General features: G+C 57.6%; 2 protein-coding genes across 2 annotated transcripts in view; one reads left to right on the top strand and one right to left on the bottom strand.

Annotated features, from left to right (window-relative positions):
• Nucleotides 1-766: 766 nt before the first annotated feature.
• KDELR1 (KDEL endoplasmic reticulum protein retention receptor 1) lies at nt 767-8,489 on the bottom strand. Its single transcript, XM_055552867.1, has 5 exons — nt 8,226-8,489; nt 7,481-7,581; nt 7,016-7,174; nt 2,054-2,306; nt 767-1,046 (listed from the first exon to the last, which is right to left on the bottom strand). The coding sequence occupies exons 1-5, from the start codon at nt 8,314-8,316 to the stop codon at nt 1,012-1,014; spliced, it is 639 nt and encodes a 212-aa protein (XP_055408842.1). The 5' UTR covers nt 8,317-8,489; the 3' UTR covers nt 767-1,011.
• A 6,296-nt stretch (nt 8,490-14,785) lies between these two features.
• Nucleotides 14,786-18,493, top strand: part of GRIN2D (glutamate ionotropic receptor NMDA type subunit 2D) — a 29,833-nt gene continuing 26,125 nt past the window's right edge. Inside the window, exon 1 of the mRNA XM_055551570.1 lies at nt 14,786-15,250. Coding sequence (XP_055407545.1) covers nt 14,786-15,250 — 465 coding nt within the window. The remainder of the gene's footprint in view (nt 15,251-18,493) is intronic.

Genomic DNA, 18,493 nt, shown 5'->3' on the forward strand with positions numbered 1-18,493 from the left:
CTGTCCTCTGCCACCCTGAGATTAGGGAGAACTAACTGTCAGGGAAGTGGTGTGCCAAGACAAGAAGAATCTTTGAGATCTTTTCTTCCTCCAAAACCTCTTCCCCAGTGGTCAGGGTGCAGCTAGTCTCAGGGAGCCCAGTTTCTTGTCTTCCTGCTCCTCCCAGGCCTGGGTCTCCTGCCAACGGTGGTCAGGATAAAGCGGAAGCAGAGAGAGAGGGGCCGGGGTCAGGGGTACCCCAACAAACACCAGAGAGAGGGCAAGGAGTAGCAAAAGAGAGGCATCATTTTCCTCAGTTTATTTCAAGAGAACAAAGAATCAAGTGTTCTGTACAGTTCTGTACAAAAATGTGACCCCTTGGGCCAACCCCTCTCCCACGCCCCGCTAAATTGCCAAAAAAAAACCCCAAAATTCAAATTCTGGAAAAAGTTACTATGAAAAATCAGGGGAGAACTTCCTCCCCTCCTCCCTCTCCCCAGTGCAAAAGTGGGGGGCGGGGGGTGGATGGGGATGTGTGTTCATGGCCACGGTCAGAGGTCCGGCAGGCAGGCAGGTGTCAGGCGGGTTTCGGCAGAGTTAGTGTTTGGCGACCAGTGGGGCTGGAGGTGGGGTGGAAGGTGGGGTGGTGGGATCCAGAAGGAAGCCAAGGGGCTCAAGGGAGGGGAAAGATCTCCAACCCTGCCTCACCCCACAGGACACTTTAAAACAGTTTATAAAAATCGGAGCTGGAGAGTAAGAAGAGAAAGGAGTCATCAGAATCAAAAACTAAATAGTGGAAAGATTTTTTTTTTTTCTTCTCTAAAAGGCAAAAAACTACAAACAGCCCAGGTCCTGAGCTCCCCCAACACCTGGTTCCTCCACCGCCCCCCTGAAACCCGGCAGGTGTGGAGCTGGGGAGCCGGGAGAGGTGGGTTCTTAAAAAAGTCACCCCTGGACCGGAAGGCTCTTCATCTCAGGTCGCCTTCCGCTGCCTCTCGCCGCTGCTGTCCCGGAGACGGAGAAGGACCGGGGCTACGCTGGCAAACTCAGCTTCTTCCCCTTTAGGACTGTGAAGAGAGGGGCAGGGGAGGGCATGACCACGGGGCCCCTAAAAAGGGGACAGCCTCCCACGCCCACACCAGGGGCTAGACCCTGGGCTGGCAGGGGCAGCCTCCGGAGTCCGGCTTAGCCATGGCGGGGGATCAACCTGAATTACTGAGGGTTGAGGCTGAGGGACTGAGCCATGGACCCATTTCTCCTAACACTGGCTTCTCCTCTTCCATCCTGGAAGGACTCCTGGGCCTGGAGGCCTTGGATCTCTGATGGACAGTGGGCAAAACCATCCTCTGCTTCTGCCCTCCCTGCCAGGAATCCTGGGCTGCCTCCAGGCCTCTGCCCTCCAGTCTTCTCTTCCCTTCCTGCTAACTGACTGGGGACCTAGCTTTTAATTATCATCTCTAAGAGGCCTCCCCCAACCGCCCACCCCCATGTATGGTAACCCCCTCACTCTCCACCAATACCTCCCTGGTTCCTTTCCATCTCTGCCCTTCTCACTGTTTGCAGTCATTTCTCTTGTTCATTTGTCCCACACCCTCCCCCCACCCCCCTCCACACACACACACTATAATACAAAAAAGGAGGGGAGGGCTTCATCCATCTTTCCCCCTATGGTAGTATCTCAGAGCCTCGACCTGGCAGTATCTCAGAGCCTCGCCCTGGTCATGGACATAGAAAAGTGTTCCCTAAATTTGTTGGTTGACTGACTGAATGAATGAATGAATCTTGGTGGGCCCGAGTCCCTGAGGGTGAGGACAGAGATCAATCAGCAGAGAAGACGCCCTTCCTTCTCTGAGCGCTGCTGGGGCTGCTGATTTCAGATCTGTTAACAGGTGTGAGACGGAGTGACTGTGGGTCTGGGAACTCAGGGCAGGAGAAAGGGCTTAGGAGAAATCCCAAGAGAAGAAAAGTCAGAGGCCACCCCTGACCCTCTCTTTGTTGTCTTCCCTCGAGGGATAGGGGCAGAGGAGGTGGAGAAGGTGTAGGCTCCCTCCCCCACCACCTCCCCGCCAGCTACCTTTGGTGATGTAGAGGTAGAAGAAGTCGCAGTAGAGGACCGTCTGGACCAGGCCCGCCACGATGGCGATGAGGTCAAAGAAGCCCTCGAAGTGGTAGCGCCAGATCCAGTTGAAGAGATAGAGCGTGCGGTAGACGCCCAGCGCAAACAGGTAGTGGCTCGTGATGGTCTCCGCCTCACCCGTCTTGCTCACCATGAACAGCTGCGGCAGGATGGCCACCGACTCCAGGTAGATGGAGAAGGTCCAGAGGATCTACCGGGGGTGGGGCCGGGGAGTTGGCAGCAGAGGGCGGGGAGGGAGGGAACAGGGCGGAAGAGAAGGGGGAGGACACGGGGTGTGTTGGTTACAGTGACGCGGGAGAGCGGATAACGGGGTGCCACAATGCCTGCTGGGCACTCCCCGTGTGCCAGCGACCACTCTGCCCACCCCACACGTATTCTGTCGATCCCCACAATAACCCATGAGAGAGGTAAAATTACTAGCATTCTCCCCTCCTTTATTTTTCGCCAAGTCACGTGGCTTGCAGGACCTTAGTTCCCCCAACCGGAGATCAAACCTGGGCCTTGACAGTGAAAGTGCTGAGTCCTCACCACTGGACCACCAGGAAATCCCCAGCATTCCCTTCTACAGATGAGGCAACTGAGGCTCAGGGACAGTAAGAGACACGCCCAGGATCACAATGCTAGAAAGTGGCAGAGCTGGGATTCGAACAAAGAGTTCAGAGCCGGTATTCAGAGCATTTGGCAATTACGCCTCTCCCAAGGGAGGACCCAACTTCCCTGGTGGCTCACACAGTAAAGTGTCTGTCTACAATGCGGGAGACAAGGGTTCGAGCCCTGGGTTGGGAAGATCCCCTGGAGAAGGAAATGGCAATCCACTCCAGTACTATTGCCTGGAAAATCCCATGGACAGAGGAGCCTGGTAGGCTACAGTCTATGGGGTCGCAAAAAGTCAGACATGACTGAGTGACTTCACTTCAAGGGAGGACCAGGTTGGGATCTTGGCTCTGAGACTTCCCTTCTTCAGACCTTGGGCAAGAGAGCCAGATTCTTACAGCCTCCACCTCCTTCCCTCTAAAGTGGGGGTGATTTTCCTGCCCTGGTAGGGGCAACGTTCAATGTGCAAGCTTGGGAGACATAAATCAGCCCATGTCACTTTCTGGCTCAAAACCCTCCAGTAGCTACTTCTTATCACATCCAGAATAAAACCCAAGTTCCTAACCTTGGCTCTAAGTTCCTAACCTTCAAGGCTCTCCTTGATCCAGCTTCATCTCCTGGTCCCTCCAGGCTATGACGGACTACCCAGGCCTCGTCTGGCTCTCCGACACACCAGCCTCCTTCTGCCCCAGGACCTTTGCACTTGCTGTTCCTGCAGCTCTCCCCCAGACAGTCACATCCTGCCTCTTCCACCTCTTTCCAACCTCAGCTCATCAGCGAGGTCCTCCCTGACCATCCTCCCCCAGGACTGTCACATCCCCTGTCTTGTCTTCCTCTCGGCAGCTCTGACCAGACTGTGAGCTCCATGAGGCCCAGGAGCCTACACCTTGGGCACTCTCTGGGCCCAGCCCCTGGCATAGTGCCTGGAACCTACTCCATGCCTGGATGAATGCACGAGAGGATGGGAGCAAGGTCCCCAAGTGCTTGTCATGGGCCACCATTCAGGGAGCTCTGACCACCATCATTTGCAAGCAGGACAGAGCATCGTAGGAGGGAGACCAAGAGAGGGAAGACAGCTGCTGGCCCCTTTTCAGTCCCCAGTTTCCTGAAAGCCCCACCTGGGGTGACTTGTGAGGTGTCAGTTCACTGAAACCTCCACTCAGGCAACACCACCAGCTGGCAGGTGCGATTCCTCCTGGGTGGTTTTGGTTTGTGGGAGTGAAGTGGCAACCATCAGGATGTATTTCTAAGAACTGACATTTATATAGCATTTACTACATTCAAGACACTGCTCTACGCACCTTACAGCTACTAACTGGCTTATGCCTTAACCCTATGAGCTAAGACCTATTGTTATCCCCCTTATACAAATGAGAAGACTGAGGCCCATGGGATCAGTAACTTGTCCAAGGCCACACAACTGAGATGTGGGTAGAAACAGATTCCCATCCTGGCAGCTAGACTTCAGGGCTTGTTCCCATAATCACTCAGAATCCACCAGCAAGGTTCTTGGTAAATCAGGTTACTTGAGGCTCTCAGGAAACATGCCCATAAAATGGATATATACCCAATTCCTAGCCTTGGGGAACAGAATCATGACAAAAAAGGAGAGAAAAAGTCTGTTGTATTTTTACTTGATCTATTCATGACATCTGAATTTTTAAGGAATCCTTTCCTTCTATAATTAAAAAAGTTTTTCCGCATGCACCCAATGCTAGCAAGGGTTTTTTTTTTTTTTTTTTTAATTGGAGGTAGCATGGTTTTAGGACTTCCCTGGTGGCTCCAACGATAAAGAATCTGCCTGTAATGCAGGAGACCAGGGTTTGATCCCTGGGTCAGGAAGATCCCCTGGAGAAGGGAATGGCAACCCACTCCAGTATTTGTGCCTGAAGAATCCCATGGACAGAGAAGCCTGGCAGGTATAGTCTGCAGGACTGCGAAGAGTTGGACACGACTAAGTGACTAACAAAGCACGGGTTTTGAAAGCAGGCGAACCTGGGTTCAAATTCTGTGAGGCCTCACCTCTGAGCCTCACCTTGCATGCTAAGCTGTTTCAGTCGTGTCCAACTCTGTGCGACCCTATGGACTGTAGCTGGCCAGGCTCCTCTGTCCATGGGATTCTCCAGGCAAGAATACTGGAATGGGCTGCCATACCCTCCTCCAGGGGATCTTCCCGATCGAACCTGCATCTCCTGCATTGGCAAACGGGTTATTTACCACTAATGCGTGCCAGCTGGGAGCCTCACCTTAGTCCTAAAAGAAAGAGGGATGACGAGGTCTGCTTCCTCAGGTGGCAAAGGGATCAGACGGGATGATGTTGGATTTGCGCAGAGCCAGACATAGATTTGGTGCCAATACTTTGCACAAGTGACTGCCTTCTGAATGAGGGAACCACCCAACCAAACAACCCAACCTGGAGTCAAGAAGCCTAGATCCTGGTCCAGCCTCTTCTGCCTAGAGCAAGCCCCACTGCCTTCCTCCAGCCTCAGTCTCCCTGCCTGTAAAATGGGTCCAGCTCAGTGAGTGCTTCATGCAAGATGATGGTGATCAGAAGTTTCCCAAGTCCAGACCCTGCAACTAACCTTTGGGTTTCCTCCTTCTGACATTTCTGGGGCACTCAGGCCAAAGTTACCCCTCAATCAGATTTGTCAAGACTGCAGGATGCTTTTAGATATAGATTTGGAATCTGTAGCCAAAACTGTCAAGTGAGACATCTCAGGAAAACTCCTGAATTATAGTTTCTGTTGAAAACATCAGCAAAGCAGGGGCGGCTTGCGGGAATCTTAGTTTTCCAACCAGGCATCAAATCCACACCCCCTGCCTTGGAAGTGCAAAGTCTTAACCACTGGACCACCAGGGACGTTCCAGAGCCAGCTTCTTACAAGCAGGAGTGAGTGGTACTGGGGGAGGAAAGAGTGCTCTGAATTTGATTCCTGCCAGGCCCCTGGAGGCAGGAGATGGCAGACTGACCACAGTCCCTCTCAAAATTACTCCCAGGAAACTGTATAGCTCCTACCAAAATACCAGGCAATAAAAACCACGACAGCTAGCCTTTAGGAGTAGAAGTATACACTTGGTCCAAAGCACTGCAACGATCATGGACAACACTTCCTGCCCACTGCCAGACACTGTGCTTTATCAATATCAATCCCGAGTTAGAACCTATGAGGTAGGAACTATCCCCATTTTACAGATGAGAAAACTCAGACATAGAGAAATCACATGACTTGCCCAAAGACCCACAGCTTCTAAAGTGTTAGTTGCTCAGTCATGTGCAAGCGTTTGTGACCCCATGGATTGTAGCCCGCCAAGCTCCTCTGTCCATGGGATTTCCCAGGCAAGAACACTGGAGTGGGTTGCCATTTCCTCTTCCAGGGGATCTTCCCTACCCAGGGACCAAACCCTGGTGTCCTGCAATGCAGGCAGCTTCTTTACCATCTGAGCCACCAGGGAAGCCCTGGGCTTCAAATCCCGGCTCTCTGGTTCTAAAGTCCCTGTGTAAGCGATGCTGGCTAATCTCAGGAAATCCTCACAGTGACCTAATCTTAACTTTACAGACAGGGAAGCTGAGGCACAGAAAAGTCAAGTTCCATGCCCAAGGACATGCTAATAGAAAGTAACAGATCCAAATCCAAGTAGCCTGGCCCCCTAGAGCCCCTGTTCCCAACTCCTGAACTATTCATTAGGCCGATGATTTTGGAAGAGTCATTTTGACTCCCCAAGCCCCAGTTTCCTATCTATAAAATGGGGCTGCTGTGAAAAGTAAAGCGATGACATGTGTGACACGCTCAGAGCAGCGTCTGGTACTTGGTGGGTGCTGCTGCCATGACCGGAGAAGGCAATGGCACCCCACTCCAGTACTCTTGCCTGGAAAATCCCATGGATGGAGGAACCTGGTGGGCTGCAGTCCCTGGGGTCGCTAAGAGTCAGACACGACTGAGTGACTTCCCTTTCACTTTTCACTTTCATGCATTGGAGAAGGAAATGGCAACCCACTCCAGTGTTCTTGCCTGGAGAATCTCAGGGACGGGGGAGCCTGGTGGGCTGCCGTCTATGGGGTCGCACAGAGTCAGACACGACTGAAGCGACTTAGCAGCAGCAGCAGCAGCAGCAGCAGCAGCAGCTGCCATGACATTGCTGTCATCCGACTCCAGAGCCCCTGTCTTGAACGTTATTTCCTAAAAGGAGGAAGTCTGAGCAAACCCTGCAGAAGGAAGCCTCTGACTGGGCCCACTGTCCACAGCCGTTCTCCCGCAGCCCACCCCACCCCACTACACCACTCCTGGGACCCTGCAGGTGGCCTACCTCCAGAGGGGTAAAGTCATGGTTGACCAAGAACGCCAGGATGGCCGTGGGAATGACGAGGAACTCCACTCGGAACGTGTCATGGTTCCCATCATAAGTGGCTTTGAACTTGCTGTAAATCATCCAGACTGTGGTGAAAGAGCAGGCAATGTAGACCACCTGTCGAGTGAGGATGAGGAGGAAGCTTCAGCTCCAGGCACAGGGCCCCAGCCCCCAAGAGCTTAGACTGAGGAGTCCCGACCCCCAGCCCCTCCTCCCTCAGACCCAGGGGTCCAGCCCCGAGCCCCTCCTCCTTCAGACTAGGAGTCCTGGCCCCCAGCCCCGCAGACCCAGGAGTCCCAGCCACTGTCACCGCCCCCCTCAGATTCAGCAGTCTGGACCCCCAGCCCCCTCCTCCCTAAAGCCTGGGACCCAGGTTCTCTCCTCCCCCGACCCTCCCAGCGGCTCCCCTCAGGAGGCCTTTACCTTCATGCACGTGTTGTAGAGTGAGATGTAGTTGGTGAAGAGGTCCAGGTAGCGGGCAGTGAACACCACAGCAAACAGGACCTGGCTCTTGCCTGAAATCCCTGTGGTGCAGAGAGGCAGGGTCAATACACCAGGGGCCAAGGCCTGGAACAAGCCTGGAGGCGGCTCTGGAGGGCAGTTGTCCCCGGAGGCCTCCCCAGCCGGCGGCTGGAGCAGGGCTCTTTCCCACCGCCCACAGCCAGGGGGCAGCCCGGCCCCAAAGCTACTCCAACCCGAGGCTGTGTCCCGGGCTAGGCCTCATGGCCACCCCCAACACCCTCAGGGTCCTCCTGCAGTCCGGATCCAAGGTGGGGCCTCAGGAGGACCCCCCCTTGACCTCTGGCCTCCGGAACAGGTCGCCTGCCTCCCGCTCCCTTCCTGGCCGCTACAGTCCACGTCACCAACTTCCAGCCACCTCCCTGCCTGCCACAGCTCCCTGTTCCCAGCCGCAGCAACTCTGAGGCCACCCTGATGGGGGCCGGGGGAAGGCTGAACTCGCTGCCTGGAGCCACCCCCACCAAACTGGATGCATCCCCGGTTTGCGGACAGGAGCTGACCCCCTGGTGACCCCGGACCTGGAAGGGGGACCCCCAGCAAGCAGGGACGGGAAAGGGGACCCGTCTCCCTATGCCTCCAAACCCTCTCCCCGAGTCCTGGGGTGTCCCCCGCACTCTGCCCCTTCCTCCGCCCCCCGTGGGTGTCTCACCGGCACACGAGCGGGACTTCCAGATTTTGAGCAGTAGCAAGATGATGGCTAGGAGGTGGGAGAGGTCTCCCAAGAATCGGAAGAGATTCATGGTTGGGGGGATCTGGCAGGGCTGGGCTGGAGGGAGGCTGGAGGGGGGCTGCCCCCCGGGGCTGCTGTTCTGGCCGGGCGGCTGGGCTGTCGGGGGGGCGGGAGAGGTGCCCTCGGGTGGGCTCCGCTCCGGGGAGGGGGGCTCTGGGAGGGGGCGCCGAGGCCGGAGCTGGTGGCCGAGCCGGAGCTAGGAAGAGGGAGGAGGGCGGGAGGGGGAGGAGTCCGGCGGGAGGCTCCGCCCCGAGGGCGGAGTCCCGGCTCTCTGGCGCCCCCTACCCCCGCTTCTCCGCCCTTGCAGAGCCGGGCGCCGAATGTTCCCCACCAAGGCCGCCTCCTAGGAACTTGCGGGGTCGCTGAGACCCGCAACTCCCAAATCCGGGCGCCTGTTCCCCGAGGCGGTCTGCGCCTCTGTAAAGGTCGCAGCCCAGCCGCATAGATTCTGCCCTTGACAGCGATTCGGGAGGCAGGTCTCTGAGCTTTCAGGATCCTACACAAAGACCCAGAGGCTGGCTTTTCAGGGACCTCCAGCTCCAATCCATCTGAGAGAACAGAAAGCAGCCTCCGGCCCCTCCTCCATCAGACTCAGGAGTCCAGGACCTCAGTGTCCTCCTCCCTTGGGCTCAGGAGTCCAGCCGCCAGCCTCTCCACCCCCTGACCCAAGAAGAGTTCAGTCCCCGCTTCTTTGGGACTTAGGGTCCCACCCGAGGATTTTGTGTCCCAAGTATCGTAGACCCAGGAATCGAGATGTACAATCCCTTCCTCCTTCTGGGACCCACAAATTCAGGCCCCCAGTCTCTTCTTTTTCAGAAATATGAGCCTTCACTCCTGCTCTCTGTGACCCTGGAGTTGGTAGCCGGAAGCCCTGGCTCTGGCCACCCCCACCCACCCACCAACCCCGGAACTGCCCCCTCAGAGGCACACAGACACACTCTCGGGAGCCCGGGTGTTCTGTGCCACACTCCACCCCAGCCCTTCATAGATACACGGGGCCTAGCCTCCCTCTCTATCAGGAGGGGCAGGAGCTGGGCAACTGCTCTTGAGGGACGCGAGGGGAAACAGGCTGCGTCTAAGAGGGGGTACCTGGTGCTTTCTTCCTGGATGTCTGAATAACCATGGGTGATGGATGTCAGGGTCTGTCAATAACAGAAGGGGTACAGCGGCATCAGTTTCCTCAGATCGCAGGATGGATAGAGTGCTTGAGGGTGACATCCATGAGTCTTGGACGCGTGGGCCCCTGAGTGTGGTTTGTGCTAAGGAGTCAGTTTGTCTGAGGGTCTAAAAGGGACTCAGGCCTGGAGGAGGGGGCTCTGATTACTGGGTCCCAGGAGGAGAAGGGAGACAGGGACTTGGACTCCTGGAACTGAGGAAGGAGGTGGGCTGGATACCTGGTATCCTAGGTCTGAGTGAGGAGGGGACTGGGGGCCTGGATTCCTGGGTCCTGGAGCAAAGGGGGCTGGGGACTTGAATTTCTGGGTCTGAGAGAGGAGGGGGCTGGGAGCCTGGATTCCTGGCTTCATGAGGGAGACTTGCTTGCAGGCCTGGCCTCCCGGGGCAATCGAAGCCAAAAAATGGGTCCTAGCATGACAGACTCAAGTCTGGGGATGGCCTCCTGCTTCGCAAACCTCAGCGTGGGGAGGGGGCGGAGGGCAGGCAGCCCCTGGGCCCTGGAGCTCAGGTCCAGGTCCTGAGTCCCCGACTGCACGCCCTCCCCGGCCCCTTCCCCGTCCCTGGATTTATTTGCAGCCCCTCACTCTCTGGTCCCAGGGGGAAGGCAGAGGCTGGGAGCTGGGGAGGGGGCCGGCCCCCTCCCCTAGCCATGACAGGAGGAGGGGTCCCGAGGGATCCCAAAAAGGGGGGCTGTGGGTCTCCCAGCAGGGGCGGACGGGGACTGAATGTTAATCGCATCCCGAGTGTGTGTGTGTGTGTGCGTGTGTGTGAGTGTATGAGAACAGAGCGAGTGTGCGAGTCCCTCCCGCTCCGGCTCCTCCAAGCCCTGGCCGCCGCCACCGCCCTCCGCCCGCCTGCAGCCTCCCTAGCCACCGGTGCCCGGCTTGGGGGTGTTGGCCCGGGTGGGTCCGCCTGGCCCCCAGGGGTCTCTCGTGCGTCTGCCATCTGCCCGGTGAGGATCTGTGTGTGCGGGTGTCTGGGGCTGGGCTGGAGGGGGGGGTGTGTGTCTGTAAGGGCTGCGGCTGAGGGTGGGCGGGAGGGAGGGAGGGGTCTGTCTGTCTGTCTCGACCCCGAGCCACCTGCCTGGGTGTCGCGGGCCCCCCAGGTTCCTCCCTCTGAGCCTCCCCCAAACCCGGATGCATGGTGTGTACCTGGGCTCTGCGCCTCCTGCCTGCGTCCGGCCGGGCGTCTGGCTGCCCGTGTCCTCCTGTCTGTCTGAACAGCCCCTGACGGCAGCGGCAGCCTGGCCCATCAGACCCTCCAGTGTGTGTGTGTGTGTGTGTGTGTCTCCCTCCTCAAGCTCCGGGGGTGTTTAGGGGAATCCCAGGGAAGTGAGGTGGTGCGTGTATGCGTGTGTGTATGTGTGTGTGTCTGCCTGTATTTGAGAGTGGGGGCGTGGGGGGGTGCCTGGAGGTGGGAGGTGGCCAAGCAGGAAGGGGCAAGCAGTCACCCAGACAGGCTGTCTCCCGCCTGCCCCTTACGCAAACACACACACTGGCCACCGGCTTCAGAGGTGACCCAGACAGACAGACAGACAGACACAGACTTGGGGGGGGGCCACGGAGGGCACAGAATGGGGGTTTGCGAATGAGCCAGGGAGAGGCGGGACCGGACACATGGACAGGGGGGAGGAGCCGGGGCTGAAGCGGCAGAGGGGGGCACCCCGGGTGGGCGGAGGGGGGATCCCCACGGGGTCGGGGCGGTGAGAGGACACCCCGACAGCCTCCGCAATGTCCGGGGCCCAACTTCCAGTGCAACATGTGTAGCCGCGTCCTCGCCTAGCCGGGGTGGCCTCAACCTTGGGGGACAGACAGGGCAGGACGGACTGAGGAAGAGAGAGCCGGAGCCAGGGAGCCAGGGCCGGGCAGGAGGTCCCGGCCGCCGCTGCCGCCGCCGCCCCAGGGCCTGGCCCCCCACACACACACCCCGCGGCTCCCTGAGCCCCCCGCCGAATCTTCGGGTCACTGGACTCCGGTTCCTTTCCTGGCACCCCCGCAACACCCCCCCAGAAAAGGGTCATGAAAAGGTAAGGCTGGGGTAGGACTGCAGGGGAGGGGGTGGGAACGTGGACCGCCCCCTGCTCCAGATCTAGGACAGGGAAAGTTGGCAAGGGGCCTCAGTTGGAGGGAGAGGGCTGGAATGGTGGACAGGGGTCTCTGGGGGGAAATCTTTGCGCCCTATCTCCTCCCTCGCTGAGCCCTTTCCCCAGGTCTCTGCACCCCAGATCTCCTAACCACCCCCCACTGCTGACACTTTGATCCTTCTCCCCAGCCCCATACACCTGACGCCCCGTCTCTCTATCCCCCATCTCTCCCTCTCACCTTCCCTCTCTGAGCCATCCCCCCACCACCGCCCGCATCAGCCTCCCCCCTCGGCCGGTCTACCTCCCTCTCTCCAGCTCCATCTCCCCTCCCTCCTCAGCTGCCAGTCGGCTATTAATACCCCTGCCAAGGACCTTGAGAGTATCCAGGCCTTGGCACCCCCCGCCCCAAGCTCCCATCCCTTCCTCAAGGTTCTGGAATACCCTTCTAGCCTCTTCCAAGCACCAGAATTAGGGTGGGGAGAGAACAGGGTTGGGGGGGGCCGGGAGCCGTCCGCAGCACGACGCGAACTGTGCGGTGGGGTGGGGGGGAACACAGGCTGTGGATCGAAGTGGTTCTCTCATCTCTTCTGTGATGGATCCGGGGGGAGTGATGGAGACAGGGACACCCCAGGAATCTCTGGCACCCTCCTCCTTCTCCTCAGCTGGGGGACAGACTGTACTGTGCACAGGACCTGAGTGGGGCGACTCAGAGAGGCTGGAGCTGGGGCGGGGGTTGCCCAGGATACTGGACGAATGGGGTTTGAGACCACAAGAGGTCCTTAAGGGAGGAGAGGGCTATGGGCCTGGATTCCTGGGTCCTGGGCATAAAGGAGGCTGGGCCCCTGGATTCCTGAGTCTGGGGGCAGGAGAGAGCCGGCACTCCTGGGTCCTGGGAAAGGATGGAGCTGAGCACCCACAGTCCCTGGTGGGTCCGGGGGAAAGAAGGGGCCCTGAGAGCCAGGATTCCCGAGTTGATGGGAGAAATTGGGAGGATGGGGCTTCTGTGTCTGAGGGAAGAGGGGGCTGGGGGCGCAGTGTCCTGAACCCCTTGACGGGGCAGGGGATGAGGGTCTGGACTCTTTGGCCCCGTGCAGATGAAAGTGGGGACTGAGACTCACGAGGAGGTGGCGATTGGAGGCCTGAACAATGTGATCCCTGAGGGTGCAGGTTTGGGGGTTGGAACACCAGACTGGCCCAGCGGCTGGGACTGCCACCTCTCTATCCATCCCTGGAGGGGTGGGAGACTGTCCTCCCGAATCCCTCACCGGAGAGAATTGGGCGTCCAGCCTCTTGAGAAGGGTGGGGCAGGATCTGCCCTCTTGGGCTTCAGCCAGGGAGCAGGACCCCAGGGTCCCCAAGGCCAGAGGCCGGGAAGGGGTGAGTCTGAGACAGGCAGAGAAGAGGCTGAGGAGTGAGCAGCCACCAGGAAGGGAGGGGAGAACCAGTGTTATCCTGGGGAGGGGGGAGCGCCAGGCCACAGCTGTGGGTTATTTTGGGGCAGAGGGGGGCTATTCTGAGCACTGACTGAACCAGCTGCTTGGGGAAGGGCAGAGGAGAGGAGGGGCGAGAGAGAGCCAGGATTGAAGCATGCTAGGAGCCCCCACCCCCACCCCTTGGGAGACAGTGCCCCAGGGTCCCTGGGAAGGCCTGGGGGTAAGGGGGTGGGGAGTGAGGCCTCTAGGCAAGCAAAGGGGTGTGGGCCTTTCCCCTACCCCTGGCTGGCTGTGGGGTGGATGGAGGCTCTGTGCTACCATGGCAACCGGACAGGAGGCTGATTGACAGTTAAGAGCAAGCCCTTCCTTGTCTGGACCCTCACCCCTTTCCAGAAGCCCCTTCTGCAGGCTCCAATCACTCTCTGGGAACCAGGGGTCCAGGCCCCCAGGGCCCTCCTTCCTCAAGACCCAGGAGCCAGGAGTCTGGGCTCCCAGCCCGACCACCCCAGGCAGCTAGTATTCAACAGGGGACATAGGAAGAGATGCTGTATCGCTTCTCAATTACCAAATTGCTCTGGGCTGGGAGCCAGGGACCCCCACCCCTCCCAGCTCTCCACAGCTGTGCTCCCCCCAACTCCAGAGCCCAGTCTGCACTGTGACTCTTTCTAGCTCTTATTGAGAGTGGAGGGACGGGGGTAGGAGTAAGGGGACAAAGATGGGTTGGGGGGTTTGTGTTCCAGGGGAGGGGTACGGTCACAGAGGCATTTGCTCCCTGCAGGATGGCCCACTAATTTCTTTTTTTTTTTTTTCTCTCTCTCCCCCCCACACACCTGACCCCTTTTCCCTTTCTCTTTTTTTTGTTCCCCTCACTTTTTCTTCCTTTTATTTTTTGATCCCTCCTGCCACTCGCCTTCCCGGCCTTCCTTTCATGTCTGTGCTGGGCACCTCCCTGGTGGGGGTCTTGATCTCTGCCTTGCCTCGCTATTTCTGTCTTCCTGTGTTTTCTGTCTGCTCTGCCTGCCTCTTCAATCTCTAATTCTGCCTGTTTCTCCGTCTCTTGTGGGTGCGTGTCTTGTGGTGGCTGTGGGGTCTCTGTCTCCATCTTCCTGGGGTTTCTTTCCACCTTCCTCTCTCTGTCCAACTTTCGGGTTTCTCTCCTCTCCCCCACCTTCCTTCGTCTATCTCTGCATCTCTCCCGCCTCTCTCATTCCCTCCCTATTTCTGTCACTCCGTCTTATCTCTCGCTCTGTTACTCGGAGCCTATCTGTCCCTGTCTGTTTCTCCTTCCATCTCTTTCCTCCACCCCATCAACTCTCTCTCCCTGACCATCTCTCTGTGGGTGTTTTCATCTCTTCCTATCTTCCTGGGCCTCTCTTTCTCTGCTCCTGTTCTGATCCCGGTCTCTGCGGGTCTCTTTTCCATCTGGCCTGTCTCATTGTCCTCCCTTTTCTATCTCTTCTCCCCACTTCTGTATCTTTTGTGGCCCCATTACCCATTCTCCCTGTGTTTTTCCCTTCGCTTCTGTATCTCTCCCTTTGCCTCCGTATTTCCCTGTGTCTCTCCCTCTATTACTCCAACCCTTCTCCTACCTCCGCGTCTCTCCTTCCTCGTATCTCCCCTTCACCGTGTATCTCCTTGTCTCTGTCGTTCTATCTCTCGTCTCTCATTCCTGTCCCTCTCTCTGCTCCGCGTGTCTGCCGCCCCGTCTCTGCGCACCCCGCCCCCCACTCCGTGTCCCTTCCCGGGTGCCCTCGCGCTCAGAGGCCGCCCGGCAGGGCCCGCAGGCGATGCGCGGCGCCGGTGGCCCCCGCGGCCCTCGGGGCCCCGCTAAGATGTTGCTGCTGCTGGCGCTGGCCTGTGCCAGCCCGTTCCCGGAGGAGGTGCCGGGGCCGGGCGGGGCCGGCGGGCCTGGCGGGGGCCCCGGCGGGGCGCGACCGCTCAACGTGGCCCTCGTGTTCTCGGGGCCCGCGTACGCGACCGAGGCGGCGCGCCTGGGCCCGGCCGTAGCGGCGGCCGTGCGCAGCCCGGGCCTGGACGTGCGGCCGGTGGCGCTGGTGCTCAACGGCTCGGATCCACGCAGCCTCGTGCTGCAACTCTGCGACCTGCTGTCGGGGCTGCGCGTGCACGGCGTCGTCTTCGAGGACGACTCGCGCGCGCCCGCCGTCGCGCCCATCCTTGACTTCCTGTCGGCGCAGACCTCACTGCCCATCGTGGCCGTGCACGGCGGCGCGGCGCTCGTGCTCACGCCCAAGGTGCGCGCGACACGTGGGCGGGGCTCGGGGGGCTATGCGGGGGCGGGGCCTGGGTCGGCCGTGGGTGGGCGGTGTGGTAAGGGGGCGTGGCCAGTCCTGAGGGTCAGCCTCGGGGATGCAAAACTCAGGTCTAGGTAACGGGCGGGGCTGACTTGGAGGGACGTGATCTATAGGAGGAACAGAGTGTGCCAGGGTCTGAGGTGACCAGGCTATGGGAAGAGTTGAGAGGCTGCGGGAGCGGTGAATCGGGAGGGGGTGGGATCCGAGCAAGAGGCGAGGCCAGCCAGGGAGGGGCGAGGACTGGGCGGGTGCCAGAGGAGGCATGCCTGAGATGGCAAGATCTGAGTGAGGGGTGGGCTCTGGGATCAGCGACGGGGTGTCAAGTGAAAAGGAATGGGGCTCAGAAAAGGGTGAAGACTAGAGAGTAAGCAGGAGCCAGAAAGTCAGACACTGTGACCAGGAAAAAGGAGTATTAAGTACTGAGGGATAGGGAGGGGCCCGGCCAGCTGAGCATGAGGTCTAGAGGTCAACGTAGAAGGACGGAACCATCTGGTGGAAGGATGAGTATGAGAAAGGGATGCGTCCTTAGTGAGTGAGAGAGAGAGGGGTAGCCTTGCAGCTAGGAAGTGGGGGAAGGCCAGTCAAGGAAGAGGTGAGTCAAGGAAGGGGCGGGGCTAGCTGGTGATGGGGGAGGCCAAGGAGGACAGGCCCTCAGCTCGGTACTAAAGGGGGATTTGGACAGGGGAGGTGCCCAACTGGAAGGTGTGGAAAGCAAGAATTCAGAGAGTGGGCCTGGAAAGATGAAGGCCTCCCGCTTAGAGGCAGGCTCAGCCATTGAGAGGTCAAAGCCAGGAGCCTGCAGGGAAGGCAGGGTCAGAGGCTGGAGCTGGCTGTGACATGGAGAGAGGCCTGCCTCCCGAGGGCACAGGAGGGGTCAGCTGGAGTGGACTTCTGGTAGGGAAGGGCAGGATTTGAACAAGCCTGGTGTGCGGACCGAGAAGAACCAGGTCAGCTTAGAGGAGGCGTCTGAGAAGAGGCGGGGCCTATTCAGGGGTGGAGCCAGTGTAACAGAGAAATGGGTATCGCCTGAGGATGGGGCCACCTGAGTGGGTGGAGCCTAAGTCTCCACCAATTCCCTTTGTGACTAGATCTCTATTGCATGCCGGGACTCGTAGTTTTCTTCTGTCTCGAGCACTCTGGGAAAGACCTCTGTCCAACTTTGTTCTTCTCTTTGGCATGGGGTTGTCCAGAGATCTGTAGGCAGATCACCTGCGAGGTGAACTTACTACTTCCTGGCTGACGCCTTCTGGGGATACGGAGAGGTGATGTCCCTCCTGCCTCCATGGCGTCTGAGAAGTGTGTGCCCCTTCATTTCATTGTCTGCGGGGCACTGTGGCCCCTTCAGTGCACACCCGTTGCCTTCTGGGAAATGTAGTCTTTTTAGTGTCTTAGAGGGGTCCTCACAGCTCTATCTGTGCCCCCATTGAATGCTGGGAACGTGGTCCCCTGAGTACACATTCAGCTGCCAAGGATGAGGGCCTCACAGGGTCTCATAGCATTCTGGGAAACCTCATACCTTTAGGACAAGTGTCCTAACCCGCGCACATTTAACCACAGGCATATGCCTAGGGAGAAAGTCCACTTGGTCGTCTCATTGCATTACTGGAAGATTTATTGAGGACTGATTCTGTGCCAGGGCTGTTTCAGGTTCTGGGGAATACAGTTAGGGAAGGTTAAAAAAAAAAAAAAAGACATGGTCTCTGCTCTTCTGAAGCTTGCATTTCTAATGAGGAGACAGACAAAACAAATAACAGATAGTGAAATCTGTCCTGGAGGAGAGGTAATGACCAAGGCCGCTGTGGCTTCAGTAGATGGTGGTCAGGGGAGGCTTCCCTGAGGACGTAAAACTGAGCTGGACCTGAGGTCAGAGGAGGGGAAGGAGCTGAGGGGTGTCCCTGAGAAAGGTGACAGTGAAGGGCAAAGCCCTTGAGTCTAGAAGGAACCTGAGGTGTTTGAGGAAGAGCAAAGAGGTGGGGCTGGCGGGACATGAGGTCAAAGAGGCCACAGGGACCAGGTCATGTGGGGCCTTATGGGCCACAGCGAGGACTTTGGCTTTGACTCTGACACAGAATTTTTGGAAGGTTTTCAACCAAGAAGGGAGGCGATCCAACTAATATTTTGAAAAGATCACTCTGGCTGTTGTCTGGAAAATGAAAGGTTTGAGAAAGGAAGCAGAGATTGGTTAGGAAGCTGTTGTCGTCTAGGCAAGAAAGGGGAAGTGATGAGGGTCATGATGGGGCCATAGTGAAGAATGAACAGCTGGGGTCATGTTTTGAACAGAGAACTGAGAAGACTTGGAGATGGCCTGGATGTGGGCCCAAGGGCTGTCCAACAGGATTTTCTGCTGAAATGATGAAAGTGGTCTTCATCTACTCTGTCAAATATGATAGCCCCTAGCCATGTGAGCTGTTGAGCACTTGACATGTGGTTAGTATAACCAAGGAACTAAATTTTATTTAACTTTGATTTAATTTGAATAGTCATGGGTGGCTAGCAGCTACCATACTGGAGACCACAGGAGACAATATTTAAACCCATGGGTTTGGATGAGATCACCAGGAAGAGAGGACAGAGAAGGAAAGAGGAGATGAGGGCCCTCCTATGTTTAGAATTCTGACGGAGGAAGAGAGTCTAGCAAAGGAAACAGAGAAGGAGGGGACAGGAAGGTAGGAATAAAAGCAGAGAAGGGCAAGCCTACTCAGCAAAGCTGAGTTGGGAGAGACTACCTTCAGCACCTTCATGGCCTGTTGGGAGATGTAGTCCCTCTCAGTGGATGCTGGGAACTGTAGTTCTTTCCCGGGTTGCTGCCTGTGTTCACTAGGGTTATGTTAGCTGCTGTAACAGATAAACCCCCACTTTTCAGTGGCTTAACTCAATAGAAGGTTGTTCCTCACTGATATAAAATCCAAACAGGTGTTCCTGATTGGAGTTGGCTCTCCTCCAAGCTCTGACTCAGGGACTCAGTTTCCTCCATGCTGTGGCTTTGTAATCCCCTAGATTCCTCCTCAGGGGCCTCTGCATCTGCCCTCTGACAGGGAAGAGTAAGGTGCTTGGGCGGAGAGGTTTTTATGGATGAGCCTAGAATTCAGTCCTGAGGCTAAACCTAACCCAGGTCTAGCTCTGTGCCCCAAGCAAGGAAAGGAGATGGGTTTGGCAAACAACTAGATGTTGAGAGCTGTGATT

This window comes from Bubalus kerabau, chromosome 17 (genome assembly GCF_029407905.1).
Source record: "Bubalus kerabau isolate K-KA32 ecotype Philippines breed swamp buffalo chromosome 17, PCC_UOA_SB_1v2, whole genome shotgun sequence".
Lineage (NCBI taxonomy): Eukaryota > Metazoa > Chordata > Mammalia > Artiodactyla > Bovidae > Bubalus > Bubalus kerabau.